Here is a 14,753-nt window from a genome sequence, read left to right as displayed (position 1 = left end):
CCCCGGGTCCCCATTTCTCATCTGTTCAAATACCATGACACCATCCTCCAACATGTGCACTTGCATAGCCCTCACAAATTTGATGGTAAAGAACTCTTTAAATAGCATGACCATACACGAAGGGTGCAGAACTAATGCAACACCTTCCTGCCCTTGAAGAAAAAAATTGAGAGACCGTAACATTAAGTATAGCCTATGTTTCCGCTAAGTTGCGCATTCAACATGATGGCCGAGTACACATCTACGAGTCCCCTCAGAAGGTTTTGGACTGGCTTGATCCCCTGGGGCAGAGGAGCCCTGCGGACAGGCCCGGGTGGAAGGAACGGGAACCAGGGAGGGACCACAGACTCACAATGGAAATCGTGTCCTGGTGTGCCCAGATGGGACTCTGAGGTCAGAAGTGCCAGAGGTATTGGACAAAAGTGCATTTTCCCAAATCAAATTGGAGCCAGACACACTGAGTGACATTATGGGTGCTGTCTAGGCACCTGTAGGTCTGGTGGGTGGCCGGGTACAGTACTGGGGGGCTTGACAGCAGACGTCTGTTTCCTAGCGAATGGGAGCTGAGGCAAGCAGACTTCCATACTGATATACACGTTGTGTGGACCCTAAAGACTGGGTGGGCGAAGAAATCGGTATGGTAAGGAGGGTAATAGAGGCCCACGCTCAAGTTCAAATGCTAGGAAAATGCATAACTTTATCTATACCTCAAGAATGTATATATTATGCTCCTCCTGTGGGTGGATTGGCTCCTGGTTGCCAAATTGATGAAGCCTGTTCACAAATGATTGAAGGGTAGAACAGTTTTATACTCCACAGCGGGAGATGGCAGAGGGCCTGCACGCTTGAGGTCTGTTGAGTACCTCCTTTGGTCTTGCAGCTCAAGGGGGACATGGTTCCTTGGCCTGCACTGCACTCGTTAGCTGTCCTAGTTGGAGCGGGGGAGGGGAGGGGTGTGGGGTGGTGACAGGTACCCTTCTGGCTGTTGGTTGAGCTGGGAGGTGTTATGCACATTCTGCCAAGAGGAGGTAGTTAGTAAGGTCATTAGAGGGAATGTTGAAGGTTGTTGATGTATTCAGAGGAAGTGCTGTTAATGCTCCTTGAACCTCAATATGCTGCAGTGGATAGAAAAGCCCAGTGGGAGGGCCCTGAACTCGAATACTTCAGGGCCTGCAGGGTACAGGGAACAAGTATGAATTTTCACGTGGAATGTAAGGGGACTAAATAGGCCGGATTAGCGTCACAGAATACAAGCTTACTTAAAATGTTATTGTATATCAATAGCATTCCTCCAAGACATATTTATGGGGAAATTGTACAGCTAGCCTATGGAAGAAATGGAGCGGGAAGGTCTATGCCACGTCCTATTCCAGTTTTGCATGAGGAGCACTTGATTGGGTAGACCCTGGAGTTCCATTTCGAAAATTGCAAATGTGTGGATACACGGAAGGGAGGTACTTTATCCTGTATGGGACCGTAGATGCCTAGAGCTCTGCCTAGTGGATGTTTATGCGCAAAATGTAGATGACAGAGACATTTTGGGGGAAGTATTGATGGCAGCACAGGGATTCATGCTTTCAGAGATGATTATGGCAGGGGATTGCAACTGCTTACTTGATGGAGGCATGGGCAGGCCCCTCTACCCCACGTCATGGCAGAAAGACCAGCATGGCCAAAGCTTTAAAACAGATAATGATGGGAATGGGGCTGGTGATATATGGAGGGCTCAGCACCCACACACATGTACAGATTCCTTTTTTTTATTTTTTTTATTGTATTTATTGAGTTTTTACATTACAGAGAAAGCAACATATTCATATGTGGAGACAGGCAATAGAAAAGGGTTCAATGAAGAGCGAGAGTAATATTTAATACAAACAGCAGTCTGTGTCTCGATAGAGCAACACAACAAATAACATTGGGGGAACTGAATTAAAGATTAGGGAGTGAGGTGGGGTCAGAGGCAAGTACAGCACAAAATGTGAAGAGTTATGTGTGGAGGGGGCAAAGGGGATGGCATGACGCTGCGGATTTGTGAGGCCAATACATAGTAGAATATGTATTGGGTGATGAGATGATGCGTTTCAGGAGAAAAGGAGACGAAGGATGCAATGTCTCAGATGTCTCGGGGGCACGAGCGGGAGTGGGGGAGAATGTGATCATTAAAGCCTCACACCTAGGGTGTCAGTGTGGTAGTCTGGGGGGAAAGGGGTCATCTGAGGTTGTGAGATGCACAAACTGGGACAACAGAATGTCCCATTCAGGAGCAATGGGATGTCTGCGAATATGATGTGCCTCTTCGTAGCAGAGATCTGTACCCTCGATAATTCCCCATTTCCGCATCGCGCCCTGCCATGCTTCCAAGGGCGGGCAGTTGAGGCCTTCCAATGCCAATAACAGGGCTAGACTAGCAAAGCATGTGCGGACAAAGTGTAGTTTCCTACATTTAAAAATGCAGAGGGCACAAGCTTTCCAGAGGTTTAGGCCTGTGAGTTCGTTGACTTTGCACAATGTGGTATGTATACCTTGCCGATAGGGGTGGAAAGCGGGGCAGGACCACAACATGTGTTGGAGATCAGTATCACCCGACCGACATCTGGGACCGGTCAGATTCGTCATTGGGAAATGCCAGGAAACATCTGGAACCACGACTCCGGAACAATGAAGTTGTGAACAATGCAAGCAGAACTACGCTTGCGTGAACAACAACTTTGTTTGTCTGCCTTAACCACGTATGTGCTGAACAATGCACATGCGTGGTTAAGGAAGAGAAAAATGGAGTCAGCATCGGGAGAGGACGCAGTCAGGTAAGTGGGGCTGGGGCAGGGTTGGGGGTAGTTTTTAGGGGAGGGGGTAGTTTGTTTTTTAGGAGCAGGGTGAGGGGTCGGGGTAGTTCTTGATTTTAAGGGGCGGGGTGGGGGATGGGGTAGTTCTAATTTTTAGGGGTCGGTGGGGGATGGGGTAGGTTTGTTTTTAGGGGCAGGGGATCAGGGTAGTTTTAGGGGCGGGGTAGTTTTAATTTTAGGGGCGGAGGGCCGGGAGTTTTGGTATTAGGGGCGGGGGTAGCTTTGTTTTTGGGGGTGGGGGTCAGGGTTATTTTAGTATTGGGGTCGGGTTGTTTTAGTGTTTAGGGGCAGGTGCGGGGGTAGGGTAGTTTTAGTTTTTTGGGGTGGGTGTGGGGGTAGTTTTAGTTTTTAAGGGCGGGGTTGGGGTAGTTTTGTTTTTAGGGGTGGGGGCTGGGGTAGTTTGTTTTTAGGGGTGGTGGGAGTGGGGTCGGGGTTGTTTTAGTATTGGGGTCGGGGTAGTTTTAGTGTTTAGGGGCAGGTGCGGGGGTAGGGTAGTTTTAGTTTTTTGGGGTGGGTGTGGGGGTAGTTTTAGTTTTTAAGGGCGGGGTTGGGGTAGTTTTGTTTTTAGGGGTGGGGGCTGGGGTAGTTTGTTTTTAGGGGTGGTGGGAGTGGGGTCGGGGTTGTTTTAGTATTGGGGTCGGGGTAGTTTTAGTTTTTAGGGGCAGGTGCGGGGGTAGGGGTAGTTTTAGTTTTTAAGGGCGGGGTGTTTTTTTTTTTTATCAGGGTAGTTTTAGTTTTAGGGGTTGGGTGGGACATGAGGGTAGTTTTAGTTTTTAGGGGCAGGGTGTTTTTTTTTATCAGGGTAGTTTTAGTTTTAGGGGTGGGGTGTAGGGGTAGTGTTGGTTTTTAGGGACGGGGTCGGGTAGTTTTAGTATTGGGGCAGGGGTAGTTTTAGTTTTTAGGGTGGGAATCGGTAGTTTTAGTTTTAGGGGTGGGGTGGGGTGTGGGGGTGGCTTTAGGGGCGGGGTTGTTTTAATATTGGGGCGGGGTAGTTTTGTTTTTAGGGGCAGGGTGGGGGGGGTCAGGGTAGTTTTGTTTTCAGGGGTGGGGTTGTGGTTGTTTTAGTATTGGGGTTGGGTAGTTTTAGGGGCGGGTTTTGGGGTAGTTTCAGGGGTGGGGGGTCGGGGTAGTTTTATTATTAAGGGTGGGGGGTTGGGGTAGTTTTGTTATTAGGGGTGGGGTGGGGGTATCAGGGTAATTTTGTTTTCAGGGGTGGGTTTTGGGGTTTTTAGTATTAGGGGGTGGGGTTGGGGTTGTTTTAGTTTTTAGGGAAGGGTTTCAGGATTGTTTTAGTTTTTAGGGGCGGGTCGTGGTAGTTTTAGTATTAAGGGCAGGGCTAAGGGGTCGGAATAGTTTTAGTATTGGGGGTGGGGGAGTTGGGGTAGTTTTACTATTAGGGGTGGGGTACTTCTGGGCGTTAGGGAAGGTGGGGGGGTCACATGCTGGAATCATGGTTGCCGTCCCACACATGCCTTTACAACGAAAAAAAGTTGTTAAGGCATGCTTAGTAAAGGCTTTTGTGGTAACAACGCGGCCGTTGTTCCAACCGTGTTGTTCAGGCATGCGTGGTTCCAGGATTAATTGTTCCATCATACATTCGGAAATGCCTGTTGAGTTGTGTGGTAGATAGATATGTCCGGTGGAGGATGTGGAACAGTATGTTCTTAAACCATACATTTCTCAAAACTGTGTGAGGAAAGGCCACCACCTGAGCCCATTCCTTATCATTGACCCAGTGAGGTACCAGTATGACTACGAAATGCCTTATACAGCCATGTGACCAAATGCTGGGCCTCCCCCATGCTGAGCATTGTTTGCAACACGGCGTGGGCAGGGGGCTCTTCATCACTAGTCTGCCACAGCTTGTAGGAGGTATTATGGAGTGGGTTACAAGTTGAAGACTGCCCAGCCGGGAGGCCAAACTCGGTCTGGAGTTGTGCGAAAGAGATGACGACCCTCGAAGAGTAAGTCACTGGCTATGGTAATAGAACATTCCTGCCACCGACGTCAAGCTGCAGTAGAGTAGATGTCTGGGTAGTGCGAAAGGCCTACTAGGGTGAGTCCTGGAGCATAGGGAAGGACATGGTGAAAACACCAGTCCTGCTGATGCATTTGGAGGCAACACTGTCTTGAAGCAAGTGAGGGGGGATCTGGTGTTGACTGTGGGAGTAAGAGGCAGGGTAGGGTGGTAGGTTTCGCCCAGGCTATCCACTTGGTCATCCATTGCAGTCAGGCTGCCAGGAAATATGCTTCAAAGGAAAGAGCGCCGAATCCACCCTCATCAGTGGGTAATTGCAGCTTCCGCAAAGCTGTCCGGTGGCTGCCGTTCCCCCAAGGTCCCGAACAAAACTGCATGGGGGAATCACTGGAAGGTTAGCAAAATAATACAGAAGATGAGGTAGGATCACTATCTTGGATGGGGCACGTCTCCCCGTAGTGGCAAGTGGTAGTTTGATCCAAAAGGATACTAAAGGTTTCAACGATGCTAACATGGGACGTAGGTTGCAGTCGAAGAGATCAGATGGAGAGTGTTATAGGCAGATTACCAAATATCGACTGCAAAGTTCTGCCAAGTGAGGGTGGTGTCGTCTAAAGTGATGATCTTTGAGGTCAGATTATCATACAGTGGGTAAATGAAGGACTTGCTCCAGTTGACCTTTAAGCCAGATATCCTAGTGAATGATTGCAGTGTGGTTTGGATGTTAATAGGGTTTGACCGGGCGCTGAGGAGGAAAAGTAGTAGATCATCCACATAAAGTGATACAGACTGTGTCCTGTCCCCGATGGGGATAGCTCATTGTGGGTCATCCCGGTGGAGCCAAATAGTCATAGGCTCCATGGCCATCGCAAAAGGTAGTGGGGAAAGCAGGCACCCTTGTCACGTGCCGCCCTCCACCGGAAGCCTCTGAGATGAGTCGGCCCACTTTGACCCGGTTTTATGTACAAAAGTCGAGTGAAGCAGGAAGGCGGTTACAAATGTCCATCTGCGTAAGCGTGCGGAAAAGGTAAGTCCAGTCCAGGGAGTTGAACCCCTTCTCCAAGTCAACACCAGGCACATCGAAAAGAGGTAGCTATCCAGTACCTAGTCCTGAACATGGAAAAGGCGCAGAAGATAATGAGAGGCGCTGTGCCTGGTGACAAGCCTGTTTGGTCCAGGTGGATGAGTTCTGGCAGGATTTGGGCATATCGAGCGGACAGCCTCTTCCCCAGAATTTTATAATCCACTCCCAGAATGGCAATGGGGTGGTAGGAAGCTACACTGGTAGGGTCACGACGAGGCTTAGGGATAGGTACTAGTAAAGGCTCCCATAGAGTGGGTGGGAGTTTGCCCAGTTGAAGGTCCTCATTGTACATGTCAGCTAAACGAGGTGCAAGAACCTCAGCGTATGTGCTGTAGTATTCTATGGGTAGACCGTCAAGGCCAGAGATTTTATTCCTGGCCAAGTCCTGAAATGCCAGTTTAACATCTGCCAGTGTTATCACTACATCCTAAGTGTCCTTGGTAGCCGTGTCGATGCTTGGTATGGGGAGGTGGTCAAGGAATGGCTCAATTGTGCCCTTGTGGTCTATACAGGGTGCTTTGTTTAGTTGGGAATAGTAGTTGTGAAATTCTGAAAGGATGTTGTGTTGCATGTGGAGTATCGTTCAAGAAGGGGAACATAGTTCAAGTATGGTGGTTTCCCTTTGCTCCCTGCAGATTAGCCAATCAAGACGCCACAATTTATTACTTTCCATATGGACTTTAACCACATACACAGCACGATTGAAGCATCGCTAGCGCTCAAGAAGGGAAGTATGCTAGCGTTTAGCTTCTGCCAATGCACAGTGATGGGAGGCATCCTGTTCAGCTTGGCGCTCTAACAAAAGCAGATGCTGTTCTGCCTCTGTGATTTCCCTGTCTAATGTACAGCAAACTCCAACTACTTCCTGAAAACAAATACCACCGGTGACTACCTTAAAGGTGTCCCATTCAAGAAGTTTGTTAAGTTTGTTAGAGGCAGTGCCGGTGTTCTCAGTGAAGAAAATGAATATGGGATCTCTGGGAGTCCAGAAATACTGAGGTGAGGAATCCCCCCCTATACAGGTCTATGGTGTGGGTATCATGGTTCGATACCACTCGACCCATATAATCCGGACTGTAAGGAAGGTGCAAGCGTTTGGGAGCACATTATGCGGTCTAGGCGCACAAATAAGTTGTGGGGTGTGGAATAAAAGGAATATATTTGGGATATAGGGTTGAGGGTCCTCCAAGTGTCTACTAGTGCCCAAAGCTGCACCAATTTGTGAACAAGTCTGTCGGAGTGTAGGGGAAGCTCTGTAGGGGTGGGTGGGAGCGATCTAATTGTAGGTTTAAGACACAGTTGTAATTGCCCCCTAGAATCTATGGGAGATTGGTCTTCTGAGCTAGCTTGCCATACAATGTCATCCAAAATGTGTCTTGATCAACGCTGGGAGCGTATATACTCCCGAGTAGATAGGGGAGGACATTAAGGCGGCCTTCAAGAAGCACATATCACCCTATGTACATATTCCCATTATACACCTGTGGAAGAAACGTACAGTAGACTGGACTATTTTCTAACAAAGGTATTAAGGGTGACAGACAACATATTTGGCCAGGTATCGGTCTGACCACTTGCCACTGTTATTGACTTACTGCTTGGCTCGGCTCATGTCCCGGGTTCCGCTATGGCACATGAAAGCGGAAGCCCTCACTGGCCTGATTCACAAGGGGGTGATCGCGATGCCCTGACAAATTACTTTGTATGCAGCTGGGAGAGTACCCAACACAGAGTGTCAGAATGGGATAAATTGAAAGTGGTGCTCAGAGGGGCGGGTATAGCAACCACCACAGGCATCCGCCAAACATAGAAAAGAGATCTGAAACTACAGGAAGAAAAACTGGAAAACCTGGAATCAGCCCTCCCACGACGAGTGGGGCGAGGCTAAGAAGCAAGTTTACTCATTGTGGGATAGGCTAGAGAGACTTGTATGACTCTCACACAGACACCGTTTGTACCTGGAGGGAATAGGGCAGTACGCATGCTGGCCAGGATGATCAAACAAAAGCAGCTCACTAAACCCATATCAGCTATGAGGGACTGCTGGAGGGGGGATAGTACAAGCACAGCAGGCCATTAAGACACTGGAGGAGCACTTCTGAAGGGTGTACACGTTGACAGATTTTATTCCCGACCATCTGGTTGCAACCCACTTGGACTTACTTCCGATGATGCAGTTAGAAGAAGAACGAACAGACCTTGAGGGCCCTCTGACCAAACAGGAGATACAGCTGGCCATAGACTCCCTCAAGACAGCTAAAACTTGAGGCGCTTGGCACATGTGCTTCATGCAGACACTGCCTGGACAGGACCATTATGCCATAGCCTTTCTGGACATAGAAAAGTCATTTGACTCTGTAAGCTGGGAGTACATATGGCATGTATTGTTCCTTACTTCCAAGAAGTCCTTCATGGGTTTTGTTACGAGCTCTGCCCAAGGAAAGGTTAATAAATGGAAGAAAGCCAGCACTAGTGAAGCAAGCAGGTGCCAGCAAACGTTCATCTGTCAAAGTCCATGCTTTACAACAGAAGGAAGCAGGAACAAAGTCCATCTCTTTGTAAAAGTGTCATTTTACTGTAATGGGGTGGCTGCATGTATTTTACTTTCCCATGTATCGAACTGAGTACGTTCATAAGCTCAGTAAATGTCTAATTGTGAGGATGTGACCGTGGGTGCAGAGGCAAACACTACACTTCTTCCACCAACTATAAGCATGCATGGTTACCTGCACGGCTAATACAGTGGGCTCCAAGTCGCCCTCTGAGAGCTAGACACAGTGAATTGCCTTGAACCCAGTCACATAAGAACACCCATGCAAGTTCCACTGGAAAGACCTGCTGCAAGAAAGACATACAGTACATTAACTAATAGTTCTGCCGGATGAAAAAATCTTGTTACCCATGCAATACGCAAATTAATTTCTTCATGCGCAAAAGAGCCAAAAGTTAAAAAAAAAATCAAAAAAAATCACATAGGTCATCACAAGATGGCCATCTTCCTTATCTATCTATGTATTGGCTGGCTTTTCGCCATGCCTCCGCAATCAGCATCACATTAGGTGGGATACGGACACTATGAAGACACGAGGTATACCTAACTCATAAGCCTTCTATATTTTCAACCAAATTGCATTTAGGGTACGCAGTGCTAATTCACCAGATACTTATCATTATTTTTAGCAATATAAACTGGGAAGAGCTACATGAACTTTATTTCTGGCGCCTTCCCAGAAGTCTGTGAGTTTTTTTATTTGGTGAACTTTCTGGCCACAATATTTACATTGGTTTTCAGGTCCTTTCACTGAAAGGAAGTCTTGTGATTTATTTTTCACAATTGCATGAGTAACTTTTTCTGGGTGCTCCCTGAACGTTAGAGGTTTTCAAAACATCCCTAGTGACTTTGAACTTGTCCATCATCTGAACATACGTGAGAGTTTTTGCAAAACATTTATTCTATCACTATCACTACGAGTATATCCTCCTAACCTGGTGTTTTTTGTTTTTTTTTCACACAGGGAGAAATTAATTTAGGTCGAAGGAAGTTCATACACAGTCTTTCTTCAATATAAGGTGAGTCACAGCAGTCATGGTACTGAACGGCTAACGAAAATTTTGAGAGATTTGAGGTCTGACATTTTATTGTATATTTGAACATGAATATGTAATTCCCCACCTCAGTCCTGATGAAGACCCACCCAGATGCATAATGTAATCACGCAGAATTAGAGGGTCGAACCGTCGACAATGTTATATAGATGCCTATACTGAATCTCCATTTTTTGGGCCCATATGGACTGATGAATCTGGCTCTATCGTTAAAAGAGACTGTATAATTTGATATATAGGATAGACTTTCCACAAAAGCAATTTAGTTTTGTCTTTTGTGTTGGTCTCTGTGTTTAATTTTATCTTTCTGTGTGAACACTTTCCCACTTCTGCACTTTTGGAGCACCTTAGTTTATATTCAATACAACTAATTCTTGTTCAAAATACATGCTATCTCCGACCTATGTGACTTTAGACTTTTTGTCTTTCGTCTCTTTTGCGCATAAAGAATTAATCTGTGTACTGCATGAGTAACAAGAATATTTTTCACCCGACAGAAGCATTTGTTTATGTATTGTATGATGCCCAGGCTCTGAGGAACACAGGGTCAGCTCATTAATGTTTTTGGCAAGAAGGACACAGGCAGTAGAAATGTCCCGCCCCTACTCGCTGCTACTGTGCAAACATTCTGTTATAGACACTACCAGGGGAAAGTGCAGTTTTAGTTCCAGCTACTATATCAGGAGACCTGGAGCCTTCAATTCCTACTGCAGGTGTCGCTGTAATCAGTAACTGGCAAGACCACTCCAGCACCGAAGACTCTGCAAGACACATTGTTCATAGTCACTTTCAGAGTTTATTTGTGCGATGGGGTGGACCTAGCTCATCTCCTGTCAGCTGCTCCAGACACCGATTTACAATGGTTTACTTTGCATATGCAAAGGGACAGGCCTGATCCACACTGTTATTTCCTAGAAGCTATCCTGTGCTCATGTTTACAGAAATGTCGTTGTCGTGGTTTAGCTTAGTGCTTGATGTAATTTATGGCAAGGGATACATTGGAAATCTGCACACAGTCTCACTTCTGTGCCGACGCTGCTTCTTAGGAGAGGCCGATGAGAGTGCTACTGCCCTACAACGCTCCCTGCCACGATTCTCTTGAATTAGGATTTCTGTTGTGCTGCGCAAAAGGTAGTCACTGAATTTTTATTGTACACAATTTTTGGACAATGTTCTAACAAACATGATTTTCTTATCAAGACATATGCAAAAAAAAGTCTTCCCGTAGCCGTCAGTCCCCCCACCCCCCGTCCCCACTGCAATTTGAGTTTGTGGACTGACATTTTTTTCTGGAAGGGGTGTCTCCCATTTGTCAACAGAGCAGAACCTAGTATAGCCTTGGTTTCTGACCCAAGGCATTGCCCCTAATTGATATGAGGAGATAATAATTATAACAGAAGACGTCTGTGACCCCCCCACTGAGAATCGAGCCAAGGCCAAAACATTTTGCAGAGGGAACCAGATAGTAATGAATCTTTCATGCCCAACTTGCGTTGCTGCTGAACTGCTGCTGAACTTAAAGGTTCTATCCTTGTGTTATTTGTTAAGCCACCCTCTTTCGCTAAAGACAACAATTGATGTCACAACTCCAGATTTAGTCTTTAGAGTCCAGTCTCTAACGCTTCTATTCACCACAACTGCTACCAAGTGGCAAAATGAAGGCTAGCCGTGAAACTGGTGGAAAGAGACCGCCTGCATGGGATGCTGTCTGTACTCAACATTACTGGGCCAAATGGCTGTAAATGAATGTTTTAATAGAAATTATGTCAGAAGCACAGTGACTCCATGTTATTCTGCTGCTGTTCATGCTTTCTCCAGTCCTACGATGACTTGGTAGGTCCGTTCTGTAGTGCGAAGTGGTCAGACATCTCCTTCAGTGCTCGGTACCGGTGAGAGATTGTGTTCTTCACTGCTTTAGGCAGTTCTGCGTACCTGAGGGTAACCAGCGAAAACACAACAGTTAGAAACTGCAAGTGCAGACAGCCAGCAGCGAATGTGGATATTCATAACTCCTGCATAAACCACCCACCAATAGCCATCATGCATGTGCACAGGGTCAGCTAGCAAAGTTGCTGACCAACACACATGCGGCCACTAAAGTTTCAGGCAGAATTTGCAAAAGAGATCACCACTACCTACCAAAAACACTTCTACAAAATGTCCTCAAAACGACAGGACTACAGAGAAAGAGAATTTGAAAAAAGAAAAAGAACTGAACCATGTTCTCCATAGGAGAAGAAAACCCGGGGGGGGGAGAGAAGGACATGCCCTTGACCTCATGTTATTCCCAAATAGTCTTCTATTTTGCAGGGAGATCACCAAGAGGCACACACTTGCTACTGTCATCAGAAATGATTTCTCTCGCTTTCTGTGTAGCATTGCTTGGCAGGTTTACTGTTCTGTTACCACAAAAAGGGGAAAAATGCCAGCCATATCACAAATAAAAGCGCAGACTCCTTCCCCTTCAATTCTGAAGCCTGGTATTAATTTTCTAGATAAAACAAAAGACCTGCCAAGCAAAACTGCATGAAAAGTGAGGGAGAAAAGCTGTGACAACGGTTTAGAATATGTATCATTTAATGGCCTTTTAAAACAAGCATTTGCAAACCAATGGGTCTTGCATTTGTTTGAGTTAGAGCTATTGGTGTTGTAAATTAATAACTGGACTTTTCTTGCCACAAATTGGTCAACCCTGCCTCATAATTTGATTTTTTCTGGCCACATAATCTCAGCGGCCCCGCATATAACTAAAGCACTTCCATTTACCTTCTTGATGGTTAATAAGACACTGAATGGAGGGTGAAGATATTATTTTGGAGTCTCCACTAACCTAGTGTGGGGACCCAGATAGTATCTAGACAGAACAAGCAGGTTGTGGGGAACGTTTTGAAGATGGTCCCATTGCCCTAGGGCCACCACAGTCTCAGTTATGAGCAAACATGTTTTGTAAAAGAATGCCTTGCAAAGCATTATGGGACGACAGAGTACATCAAATATTGTAGTATGTTGACGTTAATGCTCAGAACAGCCCCTAGAGGACACTACAATGAAAATAAATAATTTGTAAGAAACATGGTCATGTAACCATATAATTAGCTCCTAAAGGGCATAACCACATGAAAAGAGAATGGCACAAAGTGATATAGTGCAACCATATATTTAGCCCCTAGAGAGCGTAGTGTCATACACATTTTCAGGCCTAGGAGGTCTACTGTAATACTAAGGTCCTTAAAACACAAGCTACTTCAAGATGTAAAACAAAAGTTCCAGCCATAAGAGAGCTTAAAAAAGGGACTGATTGGTGGGCAGAGTTATTATTTTAGGATCCCCACTAACCTGGTGTGGGGACCCAGAGATGACCCAAACAGAAAGAGGGTGTCATGATTAATGTTTTGGTGGTGGTCCCATTGTCCTAGCTGAGTTATGGGCAAAAATGTTTAGAAAAAGAATGCTTGCAAAGCATTATGGGGCGACTTTTCCCGAGTGCAGTGAATATTGTAGAATCAGCTTTCCCACTCTGCCGGGAGAGCCGCGTTGCAGATTTCTGTGTAAAGCATTTATCAATTATAAGTGTTTTTGGGAAAGCTATGGAGCATAAAGGGGAGAGCCAAAAGAAATTACTCTGATTAGGTGACAGTGTGAACAATGTGACCAGCGTTCCAAAACCCCTGATGGAGTTTGCCTTGATGGCGCTGTGTGCGCTGTAAGGGCCGTGGCTGCCATGGAGCATGAAGGGAGAGACAAAAGAAAAAAATTGTTCACCCACCCTGAAGTATATCGGCAATCGTGCAATTATCCATGTAACAGGGTCAGTCTGCAAGGCGGTAACAAAACCACCCCAAGGCTGGACAAACGTGAAGCAGTTACCAATGACATTAAGAGATATTTGAAAGGCAAGTCCACGAACGAGTGAAAGTGATGGGCGTGAGGTAGGCGTGGTTAAAAGTCCACAATAAGTACAACAGGTCAAAGTGCTTGCTCGCTCGACCTAAAAATTATTTCAAACGGTCTTTTTACTGGTAATCCTAATGAATACACAAGACATTGGATGCTAATAGAGAGCAAAAACTAGTCGACTCATGAAATTAAGCCACTGAATGGATAGAGTGTTTATGTAGTGACCTGATTCATGGTTGTTTTGCCATCTCATACAAGCCTAACAAACTTGGTTTATCTTGAAATGGATGTCATCTGTAAACAGATGTTTGATCATACAAGCCTTTTTCAGCTATTGTTTGGTACACTGTAGATTTTTTTCACACACAAACTTTTGTTTGGGCTCTATGTGAGATGGCGCAACCCCCAGATCGATGCTGTGGCACAAGAATCTGGCCAGCACAATTTTGTCACCAATAAGGTGGTAGGAGTTAAATAAATAAACTACAGTGCTTTATGAAAGAGGGATATTTATTTGAACAAATCACTGGCGGTTTCATTAGAAACCAAAGCTATAATCAAATCTATGGGAAACACCATAGGGTCTCAAAGCAATACCCACACAAGAAGGTTTGAGGGACCTATTTTAACTTATGCTTATGATAAGCGTCTTCATCATCTCCAGATGGACACCCAATTATTTGTGACTAATCTTTTCTTTTGCTCACACTATGGGGTTTTAAATGAATAATAATAAGTGAAAGGGCTAGTATTAATAAATGTTATATGGCACCATTTAAAAAGTTAAAATATTGAAGGTATTATATCCGCTACCTGTTTTTTGGTATTGATTGTAGTGAGTACCCCATCCCGTTAGTTTAAAGAAACGTACTAGAGATTCCTGCTGCAGAGCTTGCTCTACCTAGTGGAGTCACCCTGCTTGGGCCCAGGCTGCCTAATCAGATACAGGCTGGACAACCTACTGAAAATCTGTTGCAGGATTTAAGGTTGTGCCTGAAAAATATATGAACTATAAGCACAACACATACTTACGAAAGAACAGTGCTATACCCTCTGGAATACCCTTTATCCCTTCTAGCGTTTCATATATTTTGTAAAATTTCAGAGAGGCCTCAAGACGTACTTCTTCAAATTGGCCCTTTATCTGAAATCATCCTGCTCATCCTGGGTGCTTGCTTGGAGCCACATGCCATGCAGATTGCTTCCTGCTACTCATCCTGTGAATCAAAGTCCGACATTCTGTCTATTGCAGATTCCCAATCTCTAATGCCCTGTACCTTCTGGTGTGCATGGGAATGCACTGCACTGACAGGTCCATATTCTCACTCTCCCAAATTCTGGC

General features: G+C 45.6%; 1 protein-coding gene and 1 long non-coding RNA gene across 2 annotated transcripts in view; one reads left to right on the top strand and one right to left on the bottom strand.

The window, feature by feature from the left end:
* The first annotated feature begins 2,740 nt into the window (after window positions 1-2,740).
* LOC138292711 (uncharacterized) overlaps window positions 2,741-14,753 on the top strand; it is a 75,866-nt gene continuing 63,853 nt past the window's right edge. Inside the window, exons 1-2 of the long non-coding RNA XR_011202769.1 lie at window positions 2,741-2,807; window positions 9,424-9,478. This is a non-coding gene — a long non-coding RNA (uncharacterized lncRNA). The remainder of the gene's footprint in view (window positions 2,808-9,423; window positions 9,479-14,753) is intronic.
* Window positions 10,642-14,753, bottom strand: part of ITPA (inosine triphosphatase) — an 81,866-nt gene continuing 77,754 nt past the window's right edge. The window contains exon 8 of the mRNA XM_069231443.1: window positions 10,642-11,446. Within this exon, the coding sequence (XP_069087544.1) occupies window positions 11,335-11,446 (112 nt within the window). The 3' untranslated portion in view covers window positions 10,642-11,334. The remainder of the gene's footprint in view (window positions 11,447-14,753) is intronic.

The sequence above is a fragment of the Pleurodeles waltl genome, chromosome 4_2 (assembly GCF_031143425.1).
Source record: "Pleurodeles waltl isolate 20211129_DDA chromosome 4_2, aPleWal1.hap1.20221129, whole genome shotgun sequence".
Lineage (NCBI taxonomy): Eukaryota > Metazoa > Chordata > Amphibia > Caudata > Salamandridae > Pleurodeles > Pleurodeles waltl.
This window is presented reverse-complemented; position numbering and strand designations above follow the sequence as displayed.